Source organism: Spodoptera frugiperda, chromosome 23, assembly GCF_023101765.2.
Source record: "Spodoptera frugiperda isolate SF20-4 chromosome 23, AGI-APGP_CSIRO_Sfru_2.0, whole genome shotgun sequence".
NCBI lineage: Eukaryota > Metazoa > Arthropoda > Insecta > Lepidoptera > Noctuidae > Spodoptera > Spodoptera frugiperda.
In genome coordinates, this window is record NC_064234.1 from 56879 (window position 1) to 75370 (window position 18492).

General features: G+C 36.4%; 4 protein-coding genes across 5 annotated transcripts; 2 read left to right on the forward strand and 2 right to left on the reverse strand.

Moving 5' to 3' along the window:
* Positions 1-1054: 1054 nt before the first annotated feature.
* On the forward strand, positions 1055-3496 carry LOC126912153 (SOSS complex subunit C homolog B). Its single transcript, XM_050702895.1, has 3 exons — positions 1055-1220; positions 2712-2875; positions 3341-3496. Exons 1-3 carry the CDS (start codon positions 1190-1192, stop codon positions 3494-3496), a joined length of 351 nt encoding a protein of 116 aa, XP_050558852.1. The 5' UTR covers positions 1055-1189.
* LOC118266816 (rRNA N6-adenosine-methyltransferase METTL5) lies at positions 3495-5477 on the forward strand. The gene is made up of 4 exons (XM_050702893.1): positions 3495-3642; positions 3867-4081; positions 4330-4470; positions 4801-5477. Exons 1-4 carry the CDS (start codon positions 3508-3510, stop codon positions 4949-4951), a joined length of 642 nt encoding a protein of 213 aa, XP_050558850.1. The 5' UTR covers positions 3495-3507; the 3' UTR covers positions 4952-5477.
* LOC118266815 (putative aldehyde dehydrogenase family 7 member A1 homolog) lies at positions 5465-14467 on the reverse strand. The gene is made up of 8 exons (XM_035580396.2): positions 14244-14467; positions 10455-10671; positions 8911-9128; positions 7903-8118; positions 7413-7592; positions 6859-7041; positions 6321-6527; positions 5465-5864 (listed from the first exon to the last, which is right to left on the reverse strand). The coding sequence occupies exons 1-8, from the start codon at positions 14415-14417 to the stop codon at positions 5646-5648; spliced, it is 1614 nt and encodes a 537-aa protein (XP_035436289.1). The 5' UTR covers positions 14418-14467; the 3' UTR covers positions 5465-5645.
* Positions 14468-15126: 659 nt separating this feature from the next.
* Positions 15127-17686, reverse strand: LOC118266817 (UPF0545 protein C22orf39 homolog). Of its 2 annotated transcripts, none has more exons than XM_035580398.2 (3): positions 17315-17686; positions 15718-15882; positions 15127-15435 (listed from the first exon to the last, which is right to left on the reverse strand). In XM_035580398.2, exons 1-3 carry the CDS (start codon positions 17405-17407, stop codon positions 15211-15213), a joined length of 483 nt encoding a protein of 160 aa, XP_035436291.2. In that variant the 5' UTR covers positions 17408-17686; the 3' UTR covers positions 15127-15210. The 2 variants fall into 2 exon arrangements, with proteins under 2 accessions (XP_035436291.2, XP_050558851.1); XM_050702894.1 differs by lacking the exon at positions 17315-17686 and adding an exon at positions 16460-16803.
* Between the last annotated feature and the right edge of the window lie 806 nt (positions 17687-18492).

Below are 18492 nucleotides of genomic sequence, written 5' to 3' on the forward strand. Positions count from 1 at the left end.
TAAAAGCTATCAGAAATTTTAACAAAGCTGCCGAAGAAATAAAAAGGCCTAAGCTACATTCTGCTTTGTTGGATGTCGCAAGTAAAAAAGGTTTTGGGATATACAAGCAGATGTACCCTCTGCTCTTAGTGGATTAAAAGATGTGTTATGAACAGACATTGTACGTTCAACAGCTACTTGCGAGTGACACATTCGCTAAATATGGATATGGACACATCATTCTCATGCTTTGTTGAATGTTTGCAACAAGTTACTGATGAAAGAGAGATTTCGAGACGAACAATGCATTGCTTTTGTACGGGAATAATTCTGTCTGGCAAAAATTCTAAATTTTTTACTCTGCCTACCCTTCCGTAAATAACAAGCGTGATGTTGTGATATGATTTTTTTGTGAATAGTCTGATATAGAAACATTTGAACGCAGATACATAAATTAAAATTTTAGACGATCTAGTATCTAGGTCATGGGTTAAATCTGAAGATTTTGTACTTGTGGCATTATGAAACCACGCTGCTTCAAACGCCGACTAGACAGTAAAGGTGAATGACCTTTATGTCTGGAATAAAGCTTAGTTGGAAACTTATTTTACGTCGTGGAAACACGTAATCTTAAAAATATTTAGATATTTAGGATTCTAAATGCATGATGAAAGTTCAATGCCTGGACATTTAATGAAAGTGGTTTTCTAATTGTATTAGTAATGCACTGCATGAGCTGGTCAATAAATACTTCGTTACCTCATAACCGGTAATTGCGGAAAATACGAATTACTGAACGGATGTAGATTGGCAGACTTGGTTCCGGTCAGTGAATTTTGAATTTCATAAAATTATCAATACTATTTAGTTGTAGCATCTTCAGAAGGAGTTATACAAGGTAGTTCAGATTATAATGAATTTTTAAGATTTCATTTTATATTAAATGTTATACAAAAAACCGTATCAAATACGTTCCGTTTCTCTTATGCATTTCCCAGTTCAAATACCTAGACACAAAATGTCATACATGATGGCAGCGTATTTGTCAAATCAATGTCATTGTCAAAGGCCAACAAATTGCAATTTTGTAAACTTTGTTTCTATTTGATTATTTTTGTAATTTATAGTCATTTTGGTATTATTTCATTATACCAAACTTTCTGGGCAGTATTGTTTATGTCTAGAAATAAATTAATTAGCAAGATATTAGATGGCGTTTCCGCAGCCTAACGCACAAAGAGGTTAGTTTTGGCACAATTTCATTTACAATTTGTTGAGTATTATAATCACAAAATGGGTAAACAGTATCTAACATTTTTAATTAGGGTGCGTTGGGGTAACATCGGACGGATTTTCGAATAGTTGCAAGGATGTTGCAAAAACTTTATTATCTCAATTTTGGTACACAGTAGATTAATGAAAAATAGTGGAAACGAATAATGATTAAACACAGTGTTATTTACAATTTAATTTATTTATAAATACTCAATACTTTTTGCTTTACAAGCCTATAAAATCAGGACAATTTTTTTTTGATGTGATGACGATTTGGCCATCATGGGGTAAGTTCGGACAACGATTTTAAATAATTTCTAGTGCTAGGAGCACAAGGTGTATAAAAGGAACGTAGCCGATCTTTCCTGTACTTTAACATGAAATCAAAAAAATTTACCTAAAACAACAAATATAGATGTTCCAAATGATTCTATTTTTTTTCGTTTAATTTGTCCGATCTTACCCCGCATACCAAATTTCAAAGAAATTGAGTTTCTCAAAGTTTAGATTTATCCACAAGCATTTTTGAAGTGGCTGCATACGTGAGTTCTTTATTATTTATTTGCTGCATGGCTTATTCCAGCGCTTCTTTTGTATAAGAAGCAAAGAGGTTCGGGAGTATTTACGTGGCAACTGAAGATTGGAAAATCAGCCCTAAGTAATTATTTAAAATTAAATTAAAATCATTTGTAACAAAAGTTTGACAATCACTGCCCATTTTCGAATAAGGATATTTTTGTCTGATCTTTACCCGACATGGGTAACACCGGATTTCAGCCTACAGAGGTAGTAGACAAATCTGGATTAGTTTTATCATATTATCATTGCTCAAAACTTAGTATTTAAGCAAAAACATATCAAAATAAGCTATACTTTTGCTAAAATATGCAAATAAAAATGTAGGTGAAAGACCGGATAAACAAATATTTTATAAAATTTGCCTTTTTTCTAAAACGGCGCGGATACACGTCTGTGTTGACCGGAGCGAGTGGTGGTCACCGCGGGGTTGGGCGGGACTTAATGACGTGCCACGCAATGTGATCAGCATTAAAAAATATAGCCAAATAAGTGAGATATTTGATTTGTACGTTCTTACCCCTCCGCCGATCTTACCCCAACGCACCTTATTTATTCATTAAGCCCTTTGAACTGGGTCTGAGAATTGTCTTTAGAGATTTGTTATAAGATATTTCTCAGCTAAGTGTACTTGTCGGGAAAGGGCTTCTCCAGTAGTTTCCACTGTTGTACATTTGGGACCCGTAGTAAGTTTCAGCTCGTCTTCCCAGTGCTTGTGTTGTCATCATCTCTTACCACGATACCTTTTACCATCTCTTGGATACCAATTTGTTGGCTCAACTTTTCTAATTGGTTTTAACATCTTAAAGAGCAATTACCATAGCAATTTGGTGATTGATGGTGGATCAATTACTACAATCGTGTTGTATACTTATTTGCAGAACTGACAAATAGGAAAATTCTAGAAGAATTGCAACTAAAGAAACAGATGCTGCTGAAGCAAGGTGCAGTGGCTCCTCTGACCGCCACCTCCATATCTCTGACGCAGCCAAACCCTGTCAGTCAGCTGCCTATGTGCTCTATCCCTCCAGTTTCAGCTACTGCCGTAAGTATAAATACAAGAAGGATTGATGTAAACCGGTGGTACTGGTGGTCCGCAATAAACAAAAAATGGTCAGCGAAATGAAAAATAGTTATACTTCACCTCTATCTAATAAATATGGTAAAAGCTTGATTTAAACTTATGTCAAAGGAGACAACTAAGAAGAGCAACTGATCCTAATAATCCGAAATTCACAATTTTTATGAGTGAATGAGAAAATCTGAGTGTGTGACCACATAAAAAAGTAAAAGTAATAGTGGTCTCTAACATCACAAGAGGTATAAATGTAGTCCTTGACCAGGAAATATTTGAGAACCCCTGATGTAAACTAACATATTTTTAATGATGCGTCACTGTCTTAAGAAAGGGCTTCTTCTCATGAAGAGAAAGAAAAATTATAATTATTACCACACTTACCCAAAGTTTTCATGATATATTGAGAACTTAACTGTAAATATTTATTTCCAGGGTTTCCCTCAATTACCTGAAGCAAATATAGTAAATACAAGCCACAGAGCAGCCTTACAACACGCAAACGCCACATCCTGTGGCTACTTTGTTTCCCAAGACTCCTCATTTGGAAACCAGATACTCCCTGTTCTACCGAGGTTTGATAACAAGTGAAGTGAGACACGATGTCAGCTTTAATGAAGCTGAAGACCCTGCAAGGTCATTTGGAGAGTATTAATGGATTTGAGAAACCTAAACTAAAATTTGAACAATATGAAACTCCAGCCCATCTTGCTGCTACTGCTCTTTATACAATACAGGTAATTCTCTACTCCTATTCATGTTATTTTTAGTAGTAATAAAATACTAGATATGCTACATAGTCTCAATTCCTTAATTCATCTTGTTCTTTTGGTATAACCATTTTCAACATGGCACTTTGTATATAAATTCCTATGGAATAAATTTGTGTTTATTTATTTTTATGTATGTATGTAAACAGTACCTATGTACTAAAAAATTAATATGCTTAACTTTATTACAGACACAATTTGAATCTATAGAAAACTGCACAGTACTGGATGCTGGCTGCGGACCCGGTATGTGGAGTATCGGCGCCGCTTTACTGGGAGCCGGTACAGTCACATCTGTAGATATTGATGATGATGCATTGCAAGTATTCAAGGAAAATGTTGATGACATGGAGCTGACCAATGTTGATGCTATACAGTGTGACTTTCTAGATCCAAGAGTAGCTAGGTAGTGTATTAACTATGTTTACAAGCTCTTTAAATCAGTTTCTATCACATTAAATACTGTAATTAATTAAATTAGCCTATCAACTGTGCAAGCCCTAAGGACAAATTGATTTCAAAAAGTCATTCTATTAAAGCATTTTCATATTTTTCACACAAAAATAAGTCTACAGTCACTTTAATTAATGCAGATTCTGTATACACCATTAACATTACCCCATCAAAATGTTTAATTTCTAATACTTCTTTCAGGTGGGAAGGATACTTTGACACGGTGGTAATGAACCCGCCATTTGGTACAAAGAACAATGCTGGTATTGACATGAAGTTCCTCCGGATGGGAACTCTCCTTAGCAACGACAGTGTGTACTCATTACACAAGAGTAGCACTAGGTAATTATCCTCAACTTTTTTTACCGCTTACCAAACATTTCAGCTTTAGTTTACACTTTTAGTACATAATACACCAGTTAAATTCTGAGTCAAACGTATTAGCAGTGGCCATGTCGCGGATCACGAGGCATAAAATGCTACTTTGGGGCCATCCATAAATTACGTCACACAAATTTCATGATTTTTGACCCCCTCCCCCGTCCTTGTCACAATTGGTCACATTTCTGAGACCTCCCCCTCCCTAGTGTGACTATACATTTTATAATTATAAATATAGATTTTTTTAAGTTTTTCAATATTACATATACTTATTAAATTCCAATTTTCCAGGAATCACATACTAAAGAAGGTTAAGGATTGGGGGATGAAAGGGAGTGTCATAGCGGAGATGATATACGAATTGCCGGCAAAATACAGGTTCCATAAGCAACATACTATGAACATAGCTGTAGATATATGGCGAGTACATCATGCACAATAAATAAATACCTAATCATTATAATATGTAATTTTTACAGTTCAATTTGACAAAGATTTTCTTTTACTGCTATTTTGTAATGTATTCCAAACGCTCTTAATTCTTCGTATGACGAACGCGGATCCATACGAGAAACAATGTGTTTTCTATTGTTGTTTTAAATACGGCATACGAGAGGTGAGATGTCGAAATGTATGTACGCGCATTATTTTAGAACGACTGCACCATTATTGACGATACTTTTTTCGTCATAACTGTCAGGACGAAGCATTATGTGAAAGATGTTTAGCTTATGAAATAAAACATTGTAAACCTTTTTCTTTGTTTATACAATAAGTGAAAGCTTTTAGTAAAATATAAGTATGTTTTAATTATAATCTCTTCTATATTATGTACAGAACATCAAATGTATGTATGTATTTACTTCTATTTACTTTTATATAGAATAAAATGTTGATTTTTATCTTATAAATAACAACAATGGACTGACAAAGAAACCTTAAATAAATACATGAATTAGTTTTTAAAACACGTTTTATTATTTTATTTCGTAATAAAATTCGTCAGTCTTATAGTACAAAGATACTTACGTTTATATGAAGATGGTTTAAAATACTGAGTGAGTACTTGTACATTGAGACGTTTTCGGTAAATAAAAAAAGGTAAAACTTAAAATTATGTTTGGATTCAATAAATCTTATTCGTCTCCGAATTTAATGTTTTGTGCCAGTTTGATGGTTCCGGAGTAGTTGATGGTGACTGTGGAGCGCCTCATGTAGTTCTTCCAGGAGTCGGAGCCACATTCCCGACCACCACCAGTTGCTTTCTCTCCTCCGAAGGCACCTCCAACCTCAGCGCCGTTTGTAGGAATGTTCACGTTGACAATGCCGCAGTCTGAGCCGTGAGGTCCGATCCACTGTGAATGTCAAAATAATCTTTTATTACCTTGGAATAAGGTTGAACTCTATTGCCAAGTGTCTAAGCATAATAATTATGACGCAACGCAACGTCACGCCTTTTATCCACGAAGGGGTAGATAGAGGTGCACATTACGACACGTAATGCCGCTATACAATGTACATCCACTTTTCACCATTTGTGTTATAATATAAGTCCCATGTAATAGGGGGTGAGTATATTGCCATATACTGGACACAATTCCAGACTCTGTGCTTACTATTGACAAATTTTCGAAAAACCGAAATAGCCCAGCAATGCTTCGCCCGACCCGGGAATCGAACCCGAGTCCTCTTGTCCAGCAGTCGCACTTGCGACCACTCGACCAACGAGGCAGTCAAGTCAGAGCATAATAATTATGAATACACAGATATTGTAATATTGGCACCTTTACTAGTTACCGTAATGTACTAACCTTGAATACATCTCCAAGGTTCTCAGTAAAGAGACTGGAGGAGAGTCCCTGTTCCACCTCGTTGTTGTACTTGATGCCGGTGTCCAGGTCGGGGATCTCGATGCAGTAGACGATTGGGGCGAAGCACTCAGTCTTCACTAACGGGGAATCGTGGGGCAGTCCTGTCACGATGGTAGGTTCCACGAAGTAGCCCTCGCGTTCCATTACCTAGATAAGAGACAAGTATAATTGGTGAAATTTTTTGACATTATATAAGAAATGTGTGGTGGTTTCAATCGGCAGGAGCCATCGTCATCGTAGGCGGGTAAGTATTGCGTTTATCGATACCAGAAAACTCTGAGTAACACCATTGAATGTATATCTTCATTGAGACAGCAGTCTTACTCCACCCCTCCCCATCCCATATTAATAGGACTTAGAACTATGTACCTTTTTATTCTGTGACACAACTGGCGATGAGTAAGTTTTGCATTTAATAATGTGCACGAAATGCTGCTCTGGGGAATAAAAATAATATCAGCCCTTTTTACTCTTTTACCTTTCCTCCGAATTCGATCTTGCCTCCTTGCTTAACGGCTTCAGCGACAGTTTTCTTGTAAGCCTCAACTGCAGCAGGTGTATGGAGAGGTCCAATGAGGGTCTCGGAGAGTAGGGGGTCTCCAATCCTGCTGACAACTCCAGCGAACGCCTTCGATAGACGAGATACCACTTGACTGTACACCTGAAAAATGCAATGAGATGTTTATCTTGAATCAAGCGACTGTACCGACTGTACATTTATTATCTTTAATGCGCTATTCACAGAAACTGCTAGTATAATTTAGATGAAATTTCACACGGCCAAACGTACGATGAAGTACCAATAAATTTATTTCATATCAATCATCATCATAATCCTACCTATGCAGTTTTTTACTCGGTCTTCTCCATAGGAATCTACACTTTGGAACGAGCAAATAGCTTCACTAGAGGACTGACCGACAGACAGGCGTTATTAATATTATTATATTTGCTTTGACGTTCAAAAGTGCCTTCCTGGTCTATTTGAAATAAATAATGTTGACTTTGACTTTGAATCTCTTTCTGACTTACCTTCTTGTGAATGAACAGTCTCCTGGTGGTAGTGCACCGCTGTCCTGCAGTACCGGCGCATGCAAATAGCGCAGCGTTCAACAATAAGTCGAGGTTGGCATCCTCGTTCACGATGATAGCGTTGTTGCCGCCCAATTCCAGCAGGTGGCGCCCGAAACGCCTTTGGACTTCCACTCCAACCTGAGACAGAGAGACAAATAATGGTGGTTATTTGGATAAGATTTTGTAAGCTATTCTGTTTTGCTTGATGGATTTCTCTGAAAATTTGTACGCTATTTTTGTAGCTTGTCGTGATATAGGTACCTAATGCAGTTTATATACTTATATACCGATTCCGATTTCGCGATCAATATAGGTGTCATAATACAGCAACTATCAACCGTAAATTCTTTAGCATTGATTACATCGTTACTTGTTTAGCTATACTAGCATTACCAGCCCTATATGTATATAAAACTGTAGCAATTTTGACTAAAATCTAGCTCCATACCTGTTGCCCAACAGCTGTGCTTCCAGTGAACGATACGAGCTTCATTCTCTCATCCTTCACAATTTTCTCACCGATGTCCTTGCCACCGACGCACAGAGCGGCAACAGCGCCGGGAATATTGTTCTTCTGTAGCACACTCTCCACAATCTTGGTGACGGCTACAGCGACCAAAGGAGTGGTGTCTGATGGCTTCCAAACGCTGACGTCACCGCAGACCTGGAAGTGATTTGGTTTTAGACTCAGTGCTTGGTTGAAGTTTATGACTTACTTAATATAGATGAATGGACCATTGCATTGTGTAAAACCAAGATACTAGCTGTCCATTTATGTCAGTCAGTGAGGTATTTTTTGTTTTGAGAGGGGCATCCTGTCACTTTTCCCGCCTGGGTGAGGGAGTTTTAGAGTCCTACTAATTAAAAACCACCCGTTCCTACTCCTGCTTTTCAAGCCAGAGGCCCGGCTGAAGTCAGTGAGGTATAGGTAGTCACTAGTCCCTACTATGTAAGCATCATAATCTAATAGTTATTGAACATTTTCTACATAGGTAGGTACATTTTATAGCTGCCTAGTTGAATTATAGGTTCTGTAATATTACGTTTCTAACGTAACAGAGCGGTAGGTAGGTAACAATACTACGATAACTATCTTGCCCTTAGAATTAAAAACCTCTTTAAATAACTGAGAACTCAGTCGTGATTACTTGTGATAACAGTTTCCTATTTTTGTTCGTTTAGTCTAAGAGATAAGATAAGGAATGTTAAATAAATGTTATTACGAGTAAACATGGGTTTTTCTTTCCTTTCACATCATAAGATCTCTCGGGCTGTTTGACAACCAAAATAATTACCTACTTATTTGTCCTTAATTTCATCTCAAGGTGTTTATTTTCTAAGAAGAATTTATTCAAGGATAAGTTTAAAATCTATCTCATGTATCAGAACATCTCGTGAAACTGATCAATATTTATGAATTATATTTATGTTCGTATCCTTATTTTTTCATTCTTACCATTGCAATAGCGCTGTTCCAACCGAACACAGCGACAGGGAAGTTGAAGGCGGTGATGATGCCAATAGCTCCCAGAGGGTTCCACTTCTCAATGAGCACGTGGCCAGGTCGCTCTGACGGGAAGATGGTGCCAGGCAGTGTACGCGACAAACCCAGGGCCAAGTCACAAACGTGGATGTATTCCACCACCTCACCAATAGCTTCGGGTAGAATTTTACCTGAGAACAATTGTTCCATTTAATAACATGTCCCATTAAGTGAGATAGATAGATACTTGAACCCAAAATAATTTCAAAGTCCGTTTGAAAATCATTATATTGAATTCGTTCCATATAATTCCTGCAAAGTGAGTTTTCAAGACATACAAGACTTTCTCTGACTCTCATTTATTCCGGACCCTCATATACCTACATTTGTCCTTTATAATAACAAAGCCTTATGGCCTTATAATCTCGACGGTACAAGTATAAAATTATTTGAATTTATTTTGCCAATCTTGAGGATTATTTTCCACATAGGTGGTACGCATGGCATTGTTATCTCTCTTATCAGGTATTTAATAATGTTAAATATAAGATATAAATATTATATGTGTCAACAGGAGTCAACAAACTGAATTAAACACTGATGTCTGTCTGTCTGTCTGTCTGTCTGTCTGTCTGTCTGTCTGTCTGAATAGGCTGTGAGTTCTCGATAGTCTATCTTTTATGGTTGACTCACAATAACACGTATAACTCCCGATGGCTTAGCAGTTCGAAGCTTTCTGATTATATTTGTCTACCTATTCTTACGTTTATGACACTCATTCATCCCTAATTAAAAAATGTTAACATTATTACCTATTAAATAAAAAAAATAATCATAGAAATCGGTACAGAAACACCAAATATACATATACATGAATTACGCTTAGTTTCTATTAAGTAGGTAAAGGCGTAGGTACTTTTATTAATTATACATAGATCGATACTAAACCGGAATATGTGATTAATTTTTTTTTTTGTCTTTCTGTCTATCTCTATGTTCAGGCATCACGTGAAAACTAACGGTTCGATTTCGATGAAACTTGGTATAAAATATACCTTATTATCCTGGGCATAAAATAAGATACCTTTTATCCTGGAAAAATATGTAGAAAAAAATCTTAATTTTTATACACACTTTTATACTACAATACGCAAGCTTAACAGCAGTAGAGGGATATCCTTAATTATTATGGGCCTAGCCGTATTTGGCTCCAATAGATATTTATAAGATGTCATTGTTAGAGTTACTCAAAATGGAGAAATAAAACATCCACGCGAAGACCGACATCCACGCGGACGGAGTCGCGGGCGGAAGCTAGTGAATAATAAAGTAGCCATTGCGTCGAAAGGCTCAGTATTATGTTTCCATTTCATAATGATCCTTGTCTTTTCCGTCCATTTTATATATATCACGCAGGGTTGATTGTCAGCCCTTCGTATCTTAGTATTACCAACTTTTGTGGGTATTAATGCTAGACCTAGCTGCAGGGATCTTACACTATGTTTTTTCACACTTACCCATTTCCAAGGAAACTAGCTGTCCAAGGGGTTGTAGTTTTTCTCTGAGGGCATCTCCAATTTGTCTGACGATCTCTCCCCTGGAGGGAGCTGGGAGCTCTGCCCACGTGTGCCATGCCTCCTGGGCTGCGGTCGCACAGGCTTCGTAATCATCGGGGCTGGCTGCTTGCACCTCCGCTATTATCTTACCATTAGCCGGGCTAAACGATTTTATTACCTGGAAAAAAGGTATAATTTAGTAGAGTTGAGAAAATAAAATTAACCTATATTTATTTTGTTGACTTGTGTACGACCTGAAACCAAGTGCAACCACGTTAGGGCGCCAAAAAGCAGATTTCCTGCTCCAGCCTGACTCACCCGCAGGTGGATCTTTGGAATAACGGGCATTTAGTGGGAACTCTTTTAACCGTCTACCAAATGCGTACCAAGATTCAAAGGGGAAGAAAGTCTTGATAGGGATGAGCAGTTGTGCAGAAATTCCATAGTAAGATCCCCAGAGCTTGGTCTATTTAGAAGTCCCGGTGCCTTTTAGTGGGATGAGAATCCTACATAATTCGAAAAAAAGACTAGGGAGTGTGTGAAAGACAACGCTCTACGATAAAGTGAATCTTTTAAACTGTAAGTTAAGTTGCCAAGTCTGTCAAGAATAGACATTATGGTAACCTCTCTTATGTAGAGGAGGCCCTTAGTTCAGCACTGGACGGTAACTGGCTCTTAAAAGCGAAAAAAAGCCAACATTCGGTCACGCAGCATATAGATTATCTACAAGGAGTCCACCACAACTTTACAACTCTTCTTCATACATTTCTGTTTGTCTTTTAGTCTTCTTTTTGGCGTCTAAATTCTTATCAATATGACAATATGTTTCTGATTGTCTAAAATCACATTTGCCTGCAATATTTTTATAACAACTTTCCCTTTTTCTTTATATAAGGTATCATGGAAGAAGAAAGTGAAACAAACGAAAACGTTGATTTTATTTTTGTAGCTGATGAACAAGAATCTTCCGTAGAACAACCACCAGAAGAATGGTCGTCGGTAGAAATTGAGATTAAAGGAGAAAATAAAAAGAAAGCACTGTACAATGAAGGTCTATATAGTCCAGGAAGTGGAGAACTATGTGCAAAATATATAACTGTATCAAATAGCTCAGTTTTAAGACATTTGTATTACAACTACCCACCCGTTACTGATCCTGGCATAAATGAGGCTTTACAGAAAGCGAAGCCTGAAGTAATTTATCCTGATGATGGTCAGGCTTTATATTTACATCTGTGTAAAGAAATTAATATCTGTCCAGTGAGGTTGTTTCACAAAAGCTTACTTACGCCTGAAATCAATTTAAGTTTCTATGGTGTCGAGGACAAAGGTGTTCGACCAATGGCTATGGCTTTACAGTTTAACAAAAATGTACGTCGCTTCAATATCTCTGGGAATTTTTTGAGCAACGATGCCTGCTATCATCTTGGTCATATGTTATCATATAACTGTACATTAAATGAACTCATTTTAGATGGTTGTCGAATAGGTGCTTCGGGTATGCTTCGCTTAGGCCGTAACTTGCCAATAAATCGAAGTTTGATGTTTTTGAGTCTTGAAAGTAATTACCTTGGGGATTTGGGCGGAACACATTTCGCTCAGCAAATATTTGATGGTGCTACCGTCAATCGAGTTAATTTTGCAAAAAATCAACTCGGCAGACTGACAGCTTCAGCTTTAGCTGAGGTTTTGGAGTGGACAAACAAATTAACACATCTCAATCTCTCGTGGAATTGTTTCTATCACGTTCCGTCTACTGTTAAAATGCTCGAACAATTGGCCTCAAGTACATGTTTAGAAGAATTGAGCTTGGCTTTTAATTCCCTTGGAGGAGATCGTGTGGCTAATGTGATCAAAAAGCTTCTCTTGGTGCCCACATTGACATTGTTAGATTTGAGCCATAACAATTTCCAAAATGAAGCAATAGACACAATTACTTCCAATTTGCTATCAGCTAAGAAATTAACTACGTTTAATCTTTCGTTTAATCCCCTGACAACGCACGATGCATTCAATGTCCTACAAAAAATGTTAAAACCTAAAGTTAAAATAAACCAATTGTTATTAGATAACGTATGCGTATCAAAGTCTTTCGTAGAACTCCTGGCAAGAGTGAAAAGGAGGAAAAATCGCAAGAATTTCGTATGCACGTTTGGCACTGTCCTACAAAACTGGACTATAGCGGGGCCCGATGCAAGAGATTTAATTCTTAAAAGAGCTCAGTACCTTGGCATGTCTAAGAAGACTAAAGTTGACACAGCGATGTACTTCTTATCTTTAGCCAAAGAGTACCCAAAACCGATTCCAACAAAAGAGTTTCAAGACCGACTAGACGCTGACCATGTAGCACTCGATGAGGATCTTGTTGCGGGTTTAGCTGAGATATTTCCGGGTCCAAGAACACCAAAGTCGCGGACTATTAATCTCAATTTAATAGTTGAATACGTTCTTCGGTTATGGCCAGATAAAAAACTGCCCCCTACGCCTCCGCCTGAGCCTGAACCCGAAATTGAAGAAGCTCCTCCACCCGGCGGTGAAAAGGAAAAGAAGGGAAAAGGGAAAGGCAAAAAGTAATCTGACATTCAGAATTTACTTATATTTTTGATAGATAGTACCCTATTTTATATATTTTATTTTGACTTACGAATTTAGTTTTGTAATTTTAGATATCTTATCTTTATTTTATAGTATTGTTTTAATTTTCTTTTTACTTTTTTTATAATTGTTAAACATTAATACGTCTTTTATACTACAAACTCTTATTATAACTCTTTTATTGAAACTGATTATTGTTGTTTCATTGCTATCAGACATAGCAGAAAATTATATTAGATATACTAGGCTAACTGGGTGCTCCGGTGGTGCTACAGGACAGTCCTGTACAAGGATAGTCAACCTTATGAGATGAAAGAGAATGGACTGCCTCGTTGACCGTGTGGTTGCAAGTGCGACTGCCGGGCAAGGGGTCTGTTTCGATTCCCGGGTCGGGTTTTTTAGGTTATTCGAAAATTTCTCAGTAGTAGCAGTGAAAAAGTGCTCGATATATGGTAATAGGCTCGTTCGTATTACATGGGACTTACAACATAAATTGTGAAAAGTGGATGTACATTGTATAGTGGCATTACGTGCCAAAATGTGCAGGTGTGCCTACTCCTTCGGGAATAAGAGGGGTGAAGATAAAAAAAAAAGAGATGGAAGAACCAAAACCTACCTACAGATTACTATCTATACTATTTTCGACATATTTAAAATGGATGACTTGATAATCATTGCAGTAAATGCAGGATGCAGGAATGCAGTAAAAGCATAATAGGATGCAGGTTGTTGACCCTTACTTTACTATATTCATACCTATAGGTATCTATGTAGTGCGTATAGTAGGTATGTACCTACCTACTTACTTATTGTTAAAGAAAATATGTCACGTGGAAAGTAGCCCATGTCTATATTAGTCCAAGCTACGCCACAGAATACCTAGATAGTCACTCCCTGGAAAATAGGTGTATATACCTATATAGGTAAAGAACTAAAGACCTATTTATTGTGTGTAAAATGTATGGGTAACGACCCGACTACTTATTTATACAGTTGGACGTAGTACGTATATGTACATAGTATAATATGAATATGACATAAACTAACTTTGTTATCTAACAGCGCTCGACAAACAACTCACTGCGATTTTACTTTCGTTCAATTTACCTTATCTTATAAATATGTAATTACTAATTATGTATGTAGGTAACTCACCTGGCCGTTGGCCTCCCATTTACCGTTGAACACGCCTACATTTTTCTCTTGCAGTCCCAGTTCCTTCAAGAAGGAATATTTGGGATCGTCAATAAGGTAAGAGGACGCGTTGCGAGCCATTGGAACTCTTATTAACCGCAGAGACAACACACTTCGACACAGCACACGACTCATTTGTGCGTCGCTCACCACAGTCTGTCTTATAATACGTATATTACATTTAAATGGCGAGATATGCAGTAAACAAATTTTATCATGTTTGTGAACAATTAAAGGCACAACTGCGTCTTATCTGACTGATAAAAAGTCAGTTGCTAGGTCAGCAGTAATTGATAGCTCTTTCCAATCGGTTTGTGAGAAACAGTATTATTATCATGGTGTAGTTAATTTGTCCTTGCGTTATGTTATTGACTCCACATAAGTCAATAACATTCATACGAGTTCTGGCGGAAGTTTTTAAATGAATAATGAAAACATTCGTTTTTACGAAAACATACAGGTTAACAATGCATGTTGAAAATAATCTGCTAAGTGTGAGTCGTACTCGCGCAGAAAGGGTTTCGTATCAATATCAAAATATTGTTTGCAAGGGCGCCGCACGATTTTCAGTACTAGTTAATTTTAAGTTTTTTTTTATTTGAGAAAATAGATGAAGTGTTTTTATTGTGTTATGAATTAAAGCTTGGTAACAGTCAGATGCATAACGTTAATTAGTTGCCTCTGCTATCAGACGAGTGAAATCGCAACGAAAAACAAACATCATTATGAAACTATCTGCTAGTTTACATACTGCAAGAACAACAGTAAGATAAGAAAACATTCACTTTTAATGGAATTACTCTCATACCAAGATTACCAGTCTCAAGAAAAGTAAACAAACAGGCAACATTAAACAACAAGTTTAATTGTACAAATCTATGATATAAATTAACTACAACATTGGCTAATCTACAATACATTCTACATGTCACATTATAGAACAAAACTTCTTTTCAGTTGTGTCTTCTTTTCCTTCTCTTATTTCTTTAGCTTTTATTGCTAAGTATGTGTTCTCATCTCTTTTCTGCATCCACTCTGGCAATGGTTTGGCCCAGTCAGCTGGAGGTGAATCTCGTTTTTTCCATACATCATTCCTATAATGTGCTCTAAGTCTCTCCATTCGTCTTTCTTTTTCACTAGCTATCAGAGCATTCTAAAAAATAAAGAATAAGGAGTAAATATTTGATTATCTATAGTTATTGGAGAAGACCTATTTATGGGCATTTTTTGGTGTTTTGAAAATTGTTCAATAGAAGCATGGAGTCTGGAAAAGTCTGGAAAAGATGCCTCATCGGTATTATGTTATGATGATCATTTGAGTTTGGAGTTGACTTCGTAATGTGTACTTTATATTAATATTTTTGACATCTAGTCAGGCATTATAGTTGCAATATAATATGATATGGTTTAATATATGAATTTAAGAAGAACTTACTGCAGCCTTTATATCCTTATAATCTTCCCATTTGCAACAGTTATCATAGTCTTTTTTCCATTGGTTGCAGTCTAGGGTCTCACCATAAACAAAATATTGTTGGAATCGACCTCTAAAGCTGGTGCAATCTTTATATTCATCCTTGTACAGTTCACAATCTCTTATCTGAAAAAATATGGCACATAAATAACTTTATGAAAATAAGTTTAAATTTATTATTATTTTTTTTTATTGTTAAATGGGACGACGTTTGGCCGCTATCTACCTGATGGTAAGTGATGATGTGGCCTGAAATGTCTGCCCATAAGTATTTACTATTTATTACATTAATATTGGTTTATTGGTGTATTGTTTTATAGTAAATAAATTTTATTATTATTTGCAATTATTTTGCCAAATAATATTTAAAAAACACTTACAGACTAATCTAATCTTAATATATGAGTGCTAATAGGTTGAACCAGCAATGTGTTCAAGTATGTATCATCTACTACTATGTTTTAGAATTGTACAATATTTTGACATACACCTAATATAGATAAAAAGGCTAGGTGAAACAAACTTTGTGAAAGAAATTAGTCACCTTCTTTCACCACACTTTTGTGCAAAGTAAATGCTGATAATTATAAAAAAGGCATACTTAATATTTGGTCTGATGTGAGAATCAATGAAATAATATAAGAATAATCTTTGAGTAGCAATAATAAAGCAATTTAAAGTTGTTTTCGTTTTTGATACAGACCACCCACTTGTCTTCTGGTTCATTATCTTCTTCAGAGGCAACAGTTGTTGTTTCCTCGGTCTCTTTCTTACTGTCAGGAGCTGTTTCTGGCATGTTTTCATATATTAATAATAACCAGCAAATAACTTAGTACAACCCTCGGTTCGAGCTTACATAACCTCTAAACTTATGTACGTTATGTGTGTTACTTTGATTTTTTAGCTATGGAATAAATTCAGGGAACAAAGACATTATTATTGTAATGTAAGTTTTTAAACAGTTAATTATTCGCTCTCATGTAATCAGAAAAGGGAAAGAAATCACATTCGCATACTCTAGGAGTTGATCATGATTGTTTTTAGAAGATTTGAAGGTAAAGAATCGTGCCAAGGACCAATTATAACCATTGACATAATTTTGACTTTTTTAAAAATGGGTCAATAAATAAAACGAAAACTATGGATCACTAAGCGATAATGAGAAAGAATCATTATTATCCGTACATTTTTTATAAAGAATTGGGATATGAAACACAGTTACAAACGTTCGTCGATGCAAATCTACGTTGCAAGTAATAGACCGGTACAATGGTCAATAACTAGGCAGATAGAGTCATAATTAAACGGATTCCTTTCCTGAGTTGACACCTACAATTATAGATAATTTTAAATGGGCCTACGACGTTTGACCACAAACTTTGTGAAAGAAATTAGTCACCTTCTTTCACCACACTTTTGTGCAAAGTAAATGCTGATAATTATAAAAAAGGCATACTTAATATTTGGTCTGATGTGAGAATCAATGAAATAATATAAGAATAATCTTTGAGTAGCAATAAAAAAGCAATTTAAAGTTGTTTTCGATTTTGATACAGACCACCCACTTGTCTTCTGGTTCATTATCTTCTTCAGAGGCAACAGTTGTTGTTTCCTCGGTCTCTTTCTTACTGTCAGGAGCTGTTTCTGGCATGTTTTCATATATCAATAATAACCAGCAAATAACTTAGTACAACCCTCGGTTCGAGCTTACATAACCTCTAAACTTATGTACTTATATGTGTGTTACTTTGATTTTTTAGCTATGGAATAAATTCAGAGGCATTCCAGACATTATTATTGTAATGCGGGTTTTTAAAAGTTAATTAATTCGCTCTCATGTAATCAGAAAAGGGAAAGAAATCACATTCGCATACTCTAGGACTGGATCATTATTGTTTTTAGTAGATTTGACAGTTGACACTGACACTACCAAGGACCAATCATTGATGTAATTTTGACTTTTTTTCCAATTTGACAATAAATAAAACGAAAACTATGGATATTAAGCGATAATGTGAAAGAATAATATTATGTACATTTGTGATTGTGATTGGGAAACACAGTTACAAACGTACAACGATCAATTCTAATTTGCAAGTAAAAGACCTACAGATAGATTTGTAATTCGACGTATTCCTCTCCTGAGTTGATATTACATTTTTTTTTTTTTTAATTTTAAATGGGCCGACGACGTTTGGCCACTATCTCGCCTGATGGTAAGTGATGATGCGGCCTACGGTGGAGCACGTCTGCCCATAAGCAACCTATTCACTCGGGCTTTGAAGACACCCAGGTTATACCCATCAGGAAACACAGACTCCGGCAAGGAGTTCCACTCCCTAGCAGTTCGCACAAGGAAGCTTGAAGCGAAGCGCTTCGTGCGTGTGGGTGGGATATCCACCATGAATCGGTGACGCCTCGCCGATTGTCTTGTGGTTCGATGATGGAAAGGACTAGGAGGAATCAAGTTGTGCAATTCCCTTGCACACTCTCCGAAATGTATCCGATATACAATATGTACAACTACCTAATTTCCCACAAAATTAGCCCTGTTAAAGTCCCTGGTCCTGGTGGTGAAAATGGCTAGATTCTGAGATACCATTAAACGGGGTGAATAGGGATCGAGAGGTGAATAGGTATAGGGAAATTCTTCATAGTATCTATTCACCCCTCTTCTGTTATACTGTAATCAATCAAAATTTCTTCTCCATTTTACTGTAATCAATCAAAATTTTT

Bases quoted from the DNA above. Each gene is read 5' to 3' on its own strand.
- LOC126912153 (XM_050702895.1), top strand. From the start codon at position 1,190: ATGGCGTTTCCGCAGCCTAACGCACAAAGAG. The intron at 1,221-2,711 runs GTTAGTTTTGGC...ACTTATTTGCAG, and splicing joins GCAGCCTAACGCACAAAGAG to AACTGACAAATAGGAAAATT. The intron at 2,876-3,340 runs GTAAGTATAAAT...ATTTATTTCCAG, and splicing joins CTCCAGTTTCAGCTACTGCC to GGTTTCCCTCAATTACCTGA.
- LOC118266816 (XM_050702893.1), top strand. From the start codon at position 3,508: ATGTCAGCTTTAATGAAGCTGAAGACCCTGCAAGGTCATTTGGAGAGT. The intron at 4,082-4,329 runs GTAGTGTATTAA...TACTTCTTTCAG, and splicing joins CTAGATCCAAGAGTAGCTAG to GTGGGAAGGATACTTTGACA. The intron at 4,471-4,800 runs GTAATTATCCTC...CCAATTTTCCAG, and splicing joins TTACACAAGAGTAGCACTAG to GAATCACATACTAAAGAAGG.
- LOC118266815 (XM_035580396.2), bottom strand. From the start codon at position 14,417: ATGAGTCGTGTGCTGTGTCGAAGTGTGTTGTCTCTGCGGTTAATAAGA. The intron at 10,672-14,243 runs GTGAGTTACCTA...CCTTTTTTCCAG, and splicing joins AATGGGAGGCCAACGGCCAG to GTAATAAAATCGTTTAGCCC. The intron at 7,593-7,902 runs GTATGGAGCTAG...TCTCTGTCTCAG, and splicing joins GCACAGCTGTTGGGCAACAG to GTTGGAGTGGAAGTCCAAAG.
- LOC118266817 (XM_035580398.2), bottom strand. From the start codon at position 17,407: ATGCCAGAAACAGCTCCTGACAGTAAGAAAGAGACCGAGGAAACAACA. The intron at 15,883-17,314 runs GTCTGTATCAAA...ATATTTTTTCAG, and splicing joins AACCAGAAGACAAGTGGGTG to ATAAGAGATTGTGAACTGTA. The intron at 15,436-15,717 runs GTAAGTTCTTCT...TTTATTTTTTAG, and splicing joins ATAAGGATATAAAGGCTGCA to AATGCTCTGATAGCTAGTGA.